Below are 11,481 nucleotides of genomic sequence, written 5' to 3'. Positions count from 1 at the left end.
CAGCAAACAACTATATTTTGATAACTGTTTTAATTTTTGTGTTTGTCAAGTACAAAATTCCAAGTGCATAGAGTGTGTGGGAGCGAGATGCTAAAGAAGTACACCTAGAAAACCAAGGAAGTTAAAACAAATGTGCTAGTTCGCCACCTGAAACTTGAACAACGACCCCTGAACCGAGAGAGAAGAAAACTATGATCCATTCTGGTTGCAACTTCTCCAATGAAAGAATTTCTGCTTTTCTCTGTTTATTATTCTTCTTCTTATTTATTTGACGCCACTTTACATTCAGTCTATAGCTTCTGCTCCTTGTTTTACTTGTTTTTTTTTTTTTTTTTGCTTTTACTGTAGAAACTGCTGCTGTTGTAACAAGGGAATTTCCCCACTGTGGGATGAATAAAAGTATTATCTAATCTTATCTTTGCAATTTCAACATCCTTGAGTTTTAGTCTTTGGGATATAAAACAAAACATTTGGCCTCATGAAGATCAGAATGGGCCTTTTTTTTCTATTTTAGGACACCGGGATCAATTGATTAATCAAAGTATTTGGCAGATTGTTCAATAATGAAAATAAGTCTGATTCAACAACACTGCTTTAGACTAAAGGACTAGAGATCCTACATTAATATGGAATATGCAATTACTTTCCACCGCACTTTAATTCGGATAGTTTCTGCCCAAACTTACTTTATCTGTACCACCTTTAAACCATTGTTATACTGCTCATTTTAGCCTAACTTATTATAGCTATCTGTAACAATTCTGTCTATAATAATAATAATAGCCGCCTGTATATATATATATATATATATATATATATATATATATATATTTATAGTACATACTCACCTGTAAAATCTGTAAACCATTAGTATGTTATGCTATTTGCACATATCTGTAAACATTTGCAATTATAGTAATATCCACATAATTTCTAGCTGTAAATCTTGCTCACAATACTTGTTATCTATATTTTGTATTCATAGGACAAACCCATCTGTAAAACTCTGTTTATAATAGTATTCTTTTCTATATTTATTCATTACATATCCATGTCTTGCACTTCCGGAACCATTGTATATATCCTGCACTTACTGCTATTGCACTTCTGGTTAGACCCAAACTGCATTTCGTTGCCTTGTACCTGTACATGTGTAATGACAATAAAGTTGAATCTAATCTATCTAATCTAAAGTTCCTCTCTCTGACCACGGTTACATACATCCTGTACTTTGCAATACATAAGGATAGCATGAGTTTCAAATGTAGTAAAACCGGATGTTCTGTCTATAAAATATTCTGCACTGTGGTACTGATGCTCCATCTCACCTTGAGGAAGACCTGCAGCTCCTGGGACTGTGTGCGCTGCAGGATGTCTGGCTGCAGGTGTTTAAATATGGCCACGCACATGTACACCTGGTAGTCGGGACCCATCACCACGCAGGTGGAGACGTAGTGGCAGATCTCTGTCCAGTCCAGATAGTTCCAGAAACACTGAGTCAACCAGTGGAGGCACATCTGTGGTGAGAGAGACACAGGTTGTGATTTCCAGGATATTGTTCGTGTTGATGAGAATAATCCTGTCAACAGAATATTATAAATTCATCTGTGCCCAAGTGTTAGTAGTTTATATTTAATAACAAGCAAAAAAAGAGCCCAATTATACTGTAATATGAGTGATCTGCTTAATGCTTCTGACAATCAATGAATCCTGTTTCATCTCTTATCTGTATAGCTCTCTTAAATATAGTGTCTATCAAAGGGAAATACTGTGTATAACAAAATGTAACTGCTTGAGTTTGCGTAAATTGCTCGCATGTCACAGTTCCAATAAGTTTTCTCAAAATATCATTTTACATTTACTTAAATCCGTACACAACCATGAAAAAGTACAAATTTTCAAGACCAGTTAATTTTGACCCAAGAATTGTGAATAAGTACATGCAGAGAATTTTAAAGATAGAGCAGTGCAAATGAGAAAAAATACTCAGAAGTCAGTAATAAAAATAATAGCAGAGAGACTTAACACAGCAGAGTAACCAAACCCTCAATACGTGTGTTTGATTTGATTTTAATTAAAACAATACACACTGCTGAAGAGAAGGAGAGCTATGGCTGTAGCCTCGTCACACCTGGTTTTTAATTTGTGTCCAGCCGGCAACATGGCTGAAAGTTCACTACTAAAACATGGAGGTTGATTTGTAAAGGCATTAGTCAAGCTCAGCAGAAGTTGCCATCAGAGCTCCTGCCAGCAAAAACAGAGGTGATTATATTGTTCTACATAAAAAAATCTTATTTTGTAATTTCAAAACTGATGTGGCAGTGGCAATTTGAAGAAAGAGACATAATGACAACCAAATTAAATCTGGAGGCTGCTTTCCCACAGCCTGAGCCTTAGTACAGTGTAGGATGGCCTAACAATTTCATTGAAAAAAAGTCAAAGTATGTCATGAAAAAGTCATAAGAAATTATAGTAAAGTTTAAAAAGGTATAGCATGTTGAAAAAGTATTACAATAGCTCACCTTGTAGAGCGTGCAGTGGCCCAGGGTTTGAATATAACCTTTGGCCCTTTCCTTCAAGTTTTCTCTCTCTCTCCACTTTCCTGCCTACAATGGTCTTATCCATTGAAAGCTAACGTGTATGTCATAAAAAGTCATAATATAGTATGTCAAAAAAGTCATAGTATGTCGGAAAAAACATCATATTATAGTATGTAAAAAAAGTCATAGCACAGTATGTTGTAAAAATGAAAAAAGGTCAAAGCAAAATATGTCAAAAGTCTTATGTATGTCAAAAAAAGACAAAAAAAGGTCATAGAATAGCATATGGTAAAAGAATAAATAAAAAGTCATAGCACTGTATGTTAGATAAAAGTCACAGTTTAGCTCATATTGTAGAGGATGCGGCCAACGTACCGAGGCTCAGTGCTTACCGCTGCCGCCCTGAGTCTTCCCCTCTCTCTCCACACTTTTCTGTTTACAACTGTCCGATCCATTAAAAGGACAAATCTACAGTAGAAAAAATGCTACAAATAGTCGTAATATAGTACGTCCAAAAGTCTTAGTATACCGTGTTAAATAAAGTCATAGTGTGCCAAAAAATGTAAACAAAAGTGTATAGTATGTCATAAAAAATCATAGGATAATATGTCAAAAGTACAAAAAAGTCAACATAGTATGTCGAAAAAGTACAAAAAAGTCATACTATAGTATGTCGTTAAAAGTCATGAAAAAGTCATAGTATGGTATGTCGAAAAAGTCCAAAGAAGTCATAGCAGAGTAAGAGGATAAAACTGAACACAAGAAGTCTTGGTACAGTATATCTCACCTTGTAGAGCGTACGACCATAAAAAGTGATGGTATAGTATGTCAAAAAAGTCATTAAAAGTTATGGTATAGTATGTCAAAAAAGTCATTAAAAGTTATGGTATAGTATGTCAAAAAAGTCATAAAAGTTATGGTATAGTATGTCAAAAAAGTCATTAAAAGTCACAGTATAGTAAGTCAAAAAAGTTATAGTATAGTATTCAAAAAAAGTCATTAAAGTGATGGTATAGTATGTCAAAAAGTCATTAAAAGTGATGGTATAGTATGTCAAAATAGTCATTAAAAGTTATGGTATAGTATGTCAAAAAGTCATTAAAAGTGATGGTATAGTATGTCAAAAAAGTCATTAAAAGTCACAGTATAGTATGTCAAAAAAAGTCATTAAAAGTGATGGTATAGTATGTCAAAATAGTCATTAAAAGTGATGGTATAGTATGTCAAAAAAGTCATTAAAAGTGATGGTATAGTATGTCAAAATAGTCATTAAAAGTTATGGTATAGTATGTCAAAAAAGTCATTAAAAGTTATGGTATAGTATGTCAAAAAAGTCATTAAAAGTCACAGTATAGTAAGTCAAAAAAAGTTATAGTATAGTATGTCAAAAAAAGTCATTAAAAGTGATGGTATAGTATGTCAAAAAAGTCATTAAAAGTGATGGTATAGTATGTCAAAATAGTCATTAAAAGTTATGGTATAGTATGTCAAAAAAGTCATTAAAAGTGATGGTATAGTATGTCAAAAAAGTCATTAAAAGTCACAGTATAGTATGTCAAAAAAAGTCATTAAAAGTGATGGTATAGTATGTCAAAATAGTCATTAAAAGTGATGGTATAGTATGTCAAAAAAGTCATTAAAAGTGATGGTATAGTATGTCAAAATAGTCATTAAAAGTTATGGTATAGTATGTCAAAAAAGTCATTAAAAGTCACAGTATAGTAAGTCAAAAAAAGTTATAGTATAGTATGTCAAAAAAAGTCATTAAAAGTGATGGTATAGTATGTCAAAAAAGTCATTAAAAGTGATGGTATAGTATGTCAAAATAGTCATTAAAAGTTATGGTATAGTATGTCAAAAAAGTCATTAAAAGTGATGGTATAGTATGTCAAAAAGTCATTAAAAGTCACAGTATAGTATGTCAAAAAAAGTCATTAAAAGTGATGGTATAGTATGTCAAAATAGTCATTAAAAGTGATGGTATAGTATGTCAAAAAAGTCATTAAAAGTGATGGTATAGTATGTCAAAATAGTCATTAAAAGTTATGGTATAGTATGTCAAAAAAGTCATTAAAAGTGATGGTATAGTATGTCAAAAAAGTCATTAAAAGTCACAGTATAGTATGTCAAAAAAAGTCATTAAAAGTGATGGTATAGTATGTCAAAATAGTCATTAAAAGTGATGGTATAGTATGTCAAAAAAGTCATTAAAAGTGATGGTATAGTATGTCAAAATAGTCATTAAAAGTGATGGTATAGTATGTCAAAAAAGTCATTAAAAGTGATGGTATAGTATGTCAAAATAGTCATTAAAAGTTATGGTATAGTATGTCAAAAAAGTCATTAAAAGTGATGGTATAGTATGTCAAAAAAGTCATTAAAAGTCACAGTATAGTATGTCAAAAAAAGTCATTAAAAGTGATGGTATAGTATGTCAAAATAGTCATTAAAAGTGATGGTATAGTATGTCAAAAAAGTCATTAAAAGTGATGGTATAGTATGTCAAAAAAGTCATTAAAAGTCACAGTATAGTATGTCAAAAAAAGTCATTAAAAGTGATGGTATAGTATGTCAAAATAGTCATTAAAAGTGATGGTATAGTATGTCAAAAAAGTCATTAAAAGTGATGGTATAGTATGTCAAAATAGTCATTAAAAGTGATGGTATAGTATGTCAAAAAAGTCATTAAAAGTGATGGTATAGTATGTCAAAATAGTCATTAAAAGTTATGGTATAGTATGTCAAAAAAGTCATTAAAAGTGATGGTATAGTATGTCAAAAAAGTCATTAAAAGTCACAGTATAGTATGTCAAAAAAAGTCATTAAAAGTGATGGTATAGTATGTCAAAATAGTCATTAAAAGTGATGGTATAGTATGTCAAAAAAGTCATTAAAAGTGATGGTATAGTATGTCAAAATAGTCATTAAAAGTGATGGTATAGTATGTCAAAATAGTCATTAAAAGTGATGGTATAGTATGTCAAAAAAGTCATTAAAAGTGATGGTATAGTATGTCAAAAAAGTCATTAAAAGTCACAGTATAGTATGTCAAAAAAGTAGTTGAGACTTACAAAAGAAAGAAAAACACGTGAACCTCATTGTGGTTCTTTAAGGACAGTCAGAGGTTTAACAAAGTCAGTAGGTATCATTCACCATGAATGTTTGTACATATTTTCATTGTATTTCATTGTCTATCAGATACCTGTTGAGATATTCCAGTCTGAACCAAATTGGTGATTGATACCATTCCCAGAGCCACGTTAGAATGACTTATAAAGATGCACAAAGACATCTTTATATCATGCATGGGAAGCAGCATGTGAGAATTGTGTCATAGTTCGATGAATCCACCCTCTTTTTTGGGTTGACCTGCGCTGTTCCTGATTAGGATTTGACTACATCAGTAGAGTCTTACAGAGCATCACACCCTCATGTCTAATTTTTCCAAACACACAACAAACTGCACCCACTGCGTTCTAATTGTCACGCCAATAATCAGCCACTGTGTTGACTAACGACACAAGTCTGCTCGAGCGTACAAACAAGCTCCGCTTACGCTCCATAAACATATATTAGATTATTATCGCCCCCTCCTCAGCTACACTCTTGGAAATACTGACATCCTAATTTGCGTGTTGTAATGAAAACAGGGAACGACTCTTGTTTTAAAACCCTCAGGCAGAAAAACAAGTATACATAGAGCAAGGCACTTCCTGTGACTATGAATCCCTTCAAAAGGTCCTCACGAGAGCAGCTCTTTTTTGGGGAAAGCAGCGAAATGTGCCTTTCTCTGTTGTTAATGTTCCTTTGAGCTAAACTGAGAGTGCAAAGGTGAGTGCGACTGTATTTTTCACCTCATTTTCCTTCTGCCGTAAACTTCCAGAGCTATTATAAATCTGAGCGGGTCAGGTCGCGTTGGCCGACTCACCGAGATGTCGCAGTCTGCCTCTGAGTGTCACTTTCCGTTTTATCTTATTATGTTATGTCATTTTTTAAAGACTTCTCTGTCCAATGCTGTACACATTAAAAGCTATAAAAAATAATTAAAGAAGTTTTTGTTTCATAAATATATATTTTGAATGCATTTGATATATTGCAACATACATACAAAATACTAGAATTCTTTTCCCATGTCATAGTCGTCTCTTGATATTGGCGTATTACCGAGCAGTATTTCGTGGCTATTGTTACCATGACGTTAGTGATGGCCAAATGAAGCTTCGTGAACCAGAGTCTTTATTTTCTGAGCCCACTAGATGGCGCTTCTGGTTTTGAGAGAAAGTGCAGGCGGTGCAATTCAGCGTGTTCTCAACCAATTGCTGAACAGAGAGCGCCATCTAGTGGCTCAGGAAATCAAGACACTGGTTCACGAAGCTTCATTCGGTCGTCACTACCTGACATACCGATGCTTCAAAGTTTCAGTGAGTAGGATTTAGTGGCATCTAGCGGGGAGGTTGGGGATTGAAACCAACTGAAACTTGTACCAAGAGTCAACCGTGTACTACAGTGAGATTGCCGACGTGTACAGTGGGAATTTACCTCTTTAGAGCCAGTGTTTGTTTTGGTTGTCTAGACCATTTTTTACTCAACTTTTCAATGTCAAGGACCCCTACACTGACAGGAAGCAGACCACGGACCCCCATTTAACCCTTGTGTTGTCTTCCCGTCAACCATGAAACATTGTTATCGCTTTTTCCAACATTTTTGTCACTTTTTCAATGTTGTGGGGTTCTTTTTTTTTTTTTTTTTTTCCAAAGTTATTTGATATTTCTACTTTTGACATTCTCAGCGCATATTTCGAATGCCCATTTTTTGTGATAAAAATACTGAAAATTGGTCAAATTTGACCCGAGGACAACACGATGGTTAAAAAGATTTTGTCCAAGGTGCACCCATCTGATAGGATTTATTTCTTGTAGATGTTTTATTACAGAAAGTGTATGAAACCCATGACCTTTAATGTAATTTATACTTTTTATTGATCCCCAGTGGCAGACTCAGTGGAAAAGGACTTGCTCCGTATATAGATATTAAAAGCTAGTTCTAAGGTAACAAAAACAACAATTCTCATCTTCAGGTGATTATACACCGATGAAGTTATAGCTATTAATGTTAATATTTCATTTCTGCCAATGAGATCGCCCTAAACCCTACACACTGGACATTTAAAGCTGCGCTACAGTCACATAGCCACTCAAGTATATTCTCTATTTAAGATCATTGTAAATTAAATAGTTTGGGGTTATATTACAGATGTCACCTTGGACTTACATATCGAGAACATAATCAGCAGATAATTTAATTATGAAAATAATTGTTAGTTGCGGTGATGAATTTTATCTTCAACTCTTGCATCCACACTCAACCTCTACTGTACAAATGTCAAGAGGTGCATAATGCTTTATTTGCCACTGCTGCTTCCAAAGGGCTTTGAACGCTCAAACCTTTGGAATAGATATTTCCATCTCTGACAGAAGAATCGGTGCCCATTATCGCCTAGAAGAGCAAAGAGATGAGCTGAATGTTAACGTTTTACTCCGCCCGGGAGACGGCGAGTTTCGATCTTTGATGCAAATGCGGCGAGTCTTATAAGCGCCCCTGCTGCTGTACATTAGGTGAGCCTCAAATGTCAACCACTGACGGGATCAAACGGAAGAGGATTCAAGGTGAAAAACCTTTTTTTTTTCTACCTTGTTGTTTGAGAGAAAGTCTGTGTCAAAAGAATCAAGTGCAGAGGAGCAAAGATCTGACTTATATTCAACTGCTTTGTTTAAAAAAAAGTAAAACCCATTCAATGTCAAAACTGCATTTTGGTATTCCAAAGTCAAGAGAAGTCAAAGCAGGATAAAAAGGGAAGTCATTCACACGGCAGATGTGCTTCTAAAGGCTTTAAACACCGTTTTGGGTCTCTCGCTGACATCATTTATGAAATATTCCACAACATCGACAAATGAGCTGCTGACTCTTTAGGTGTTTATGGGGAAGAAATGTCTACGCAGTATATTTTAAATCAAGCCAATGTAATCGAAACTATGTTCCTCTTTTCATTTTCTCCGTCAGTAGTAAGGACAGTATATTAAGAGTACGTTAATGGAGAATCCTAAAAGCTCACAACTGGGCCTCAAACCCTGATTGTGGGTGACTCTGCTATAAAAGATTTAAAAAAGCAGTAATAAAACACCAAAATACTCGGTTTTCCCAAAGACACGGTGTCTGACTTGACCCAAAGAATCTCAGATATCGTGGCAGCACATCCACCTGTGAAGAACGTTATTCTGCATATTGGGTCACGTGATGATGTTACGCAACAGTCTGAACTGCAGAAACTGGACTTTAAGGAACTGCTGAACACAGTCAGCTCCCTAAACGCAGAGGTGTTTATCAGTGGCGCTATATCATGTCATCAGACATGTCAACATTAATAAGAAAATGTGCAACCGTGCTGCCACTTGTGTCTCTATTGTGTTTATGTGTAGTATCTTTTTTTTTTCTTTTTTCCCTAATGTCTGTATTACATTTGCACACTGTATTTATCAACGGGATTTAAAGAGTTTCATCTGTTTGTATTTGTATTGTTGACTGTAATCTTCTTATTGTTGTTCTTGTTATTTTAGAGAGACAATTTTAAGATGTGTCCAGGGACAACGGATGAAAAACAGCCTTTTGGCTAATTCTGGTGCATTTACAGCAACGTTAATTAATGAACACTGTCCCTGTCTAATAAATTATTAAAATAAAATTAAAAATGCCGCCAGTGAGAAGAGGAGCTGAGAGATTCAGCCGACTGTTGGCACCAAACAGATGATATCTTACGAAAAGTTATGCAAACGTTTTCATGCGTTATCCTGCAACTGGGGGGGCAGCAACACGAGCCGAGAGTGCACCTGCCTAAGCCCCTGCTGTGGTGAACCTGTTTAGGCAACAAAACCACTTGGTTAGGTTAAGGAAAAGATGGTGGTTAAATATGCAACACAAGTTACGTACGAAAAGCAAGTTTAACCCTTGTGTTGTCTTCCCGTCAACCATGAAAAGACAACGTTTTGGTCACTTTTTTCCAACATTATCATTGCTTTTTCCAACAATTTTGTCCCTTTGTCAATGTTGTGGGTGTTTTTTGTGCTTTTTTTTCCCCCCAAAGGTTTTTTGTCCAAAAAGTTATTTTTGACGGCCCATTTTTTGTGACCCAAAAAAAGAAAAGAACTGAAAACGGGTCAAATTTGACCCAAGGACAACATGAGGGTTAAGTATGTCACCGTTGACTTTTGCTTTCACACAAGAAGTGAAAAGCCTTCTGTCTGTCTGTTTGACCTTCCCTACGAAGACTCTGTTGTTCTTTATACTTCCTCCGTAGAGGCAGCGCTGCACATCCTAGCTCATGATGACGTGGGTTTTAAAAACGATTAACTAGTCTAGTGCATTACTTTTTGTGGGTTTAGGGACCGAGTGAATGAAAACAGGCGGCTTTATTGATTAATGATTAAAGGGGCTCGGGAAATGGAAATTAAAATCCAAAGACAGAAAAGTAAGAATTAAATATTTAATTTAAACTCAATGTCTACTGGATGGACAAACTATTGTCTGCAAAGTTTCATTTGTTCGTCTGACTTTAGTTGTCTGTGTTCCTGTGAATTTAAATATTTAGCAAATAAAAAGTACATCTGTTTTAAACACCCACACAAAGTAATGAATTAAGTAGAAGAACTAAACCTCAAAGTGGTATTAACAGTGATAGCCACCGTGTTGTAGTTGGACAAAGGGAGCGCTACAAAGAGAAACTCAAACTCTTCAAAAACAGAAGATTTGAATAAATACACAAGTCAAATAGCCTATTAAATGATCTGTGGCACAAGCATTGCATAAATGTGTTACTGCATACATCCTATGATTTTGTGACCTTGGAGAAACATCTATTCATTTATAAGAAAATGTCCAATGTTTTATTCCTTCAAGACACCTTTGCATTAGTTTGCTTTACTGTGAGTGAACCGGTTGTCTCCGTCTCTACGGGTCGTACCTGTGACGGGGTAAAACCAGACATCCTGAAGGCGGAGTGGACCAGAGGAACTTCAGCTTTCAGCAGCATCTCCACGTAGTGAGCTGTACACCAGTAAACTGGAGGGATTCCTGATTCAGCCACTTCCACAGGAACATGGACCTGTCATCACAAACAAAAGCCGTTTGTTTTATCTCTCTTGGTCTGAGAAACTTTTCAGTGTTAAAGTAAAGCTTTATATACAGTGAGTAGGTATTTGAACACCCTGCTATTTTGCAAGTTCTCCCACTTAGAAATCATGGAGGGTCTGAAATTGTCACCGTAGGTGCATGTCCACTGTGATAGACAAAATCTAAAGAATAAATAAATCCAGAAATCACAATGTATGATTCTTTAACTATTTATTTGTATGACACAGCTTCAAATAAGTATTTGAACACCTGTCTATCAGCTACAACTCTGACCCTCAAAGGCCTGTTAGTCTGCCTTCAAAATGCCCCCCCCCCACTCCATTTATTATCCTAAATTAGATGCACCTGTTTGAGGTTGTTAGCTGCATAAAGACACCTGTCCCCCCCATACAATCGGTAAGAATCCAACTACTAACATGGCCAAGACCAAAGAGCTGTCCAAAGACACTAGAGACAAAATTTGTGCACCTCCACAAGGCTGGACAGGACTACGGGGACATGTCCAAGCAGCTTGGTGAAAAAAAGTTAATAGGTTAATACTTATTTTCCTCACTGTATGTAAACAGTCTTCTTTATTTTGAGTAATGGAAACAACATTGCGTCCTGAGCTTGCTGCTGCTTCTTAATTATTTGCGCCCTTTCTGTTGTCCGTGATGTTGACAGAATCGACCACGTTCAGTAGTTGGAGGCTAACCGCTGTGTGGAGAAGTTTACCGACGGCATCTGCTACAGACACACAGAGCACGTAACACACGTT

The 11,481-nt window shown here is 35.5% G+C and overlaps 1 protein-coding gene across 1 annotated transcript in view; it reads right to left on the bottom strand.

Annotated features, from left to right (window-relative positions):
- Positions 1-1,260: 1,260 nt before the first annotated feature.
- LOC116678937 (protein broad-minded-like) overlaps positions 1,261-11,481 on the bottom strand; it is a gene marked incomplete at its 5' end in the record, with an annotated part of 30,075 nt that continues 19,854 nt past the window's right edge. The window contains 2 exons of the mRNA XM_032508671.1: positions 1,261-1,517; positions 10,555-10,695. Of these exons, the coding sequence (XP_032364562.1) occupies positions 1,287-1,517; positions 10,555-10,695 (372 nt within the window). The remainder of the gene's footprint in view (positions 1,518-10,554; positions 10,696-11,481) is intronic.

This window comes from Etheostoma spectabile, unplaced genomic scaffold (genome assembly GCF_008692095.1).
Source record: "Etheostoma spectabile isolate EspeVRDwgs_2016 unplaced genomic scaffold, UIUC_Espe_1.0 scaffold00008738, whole genome shotgun sequence".
Lineage (NCBI taxonomy): Eukaryota > Metazoa > Chordata > Actinopteri > Perciformes > Percidae > Etheostoma > Etheostoma spectabile.
The sequence above is the reverse complement of the archived record's forward strand: the minus strand, read 5'-3'. Positions and strand labels throughout refer to the sequence as shown.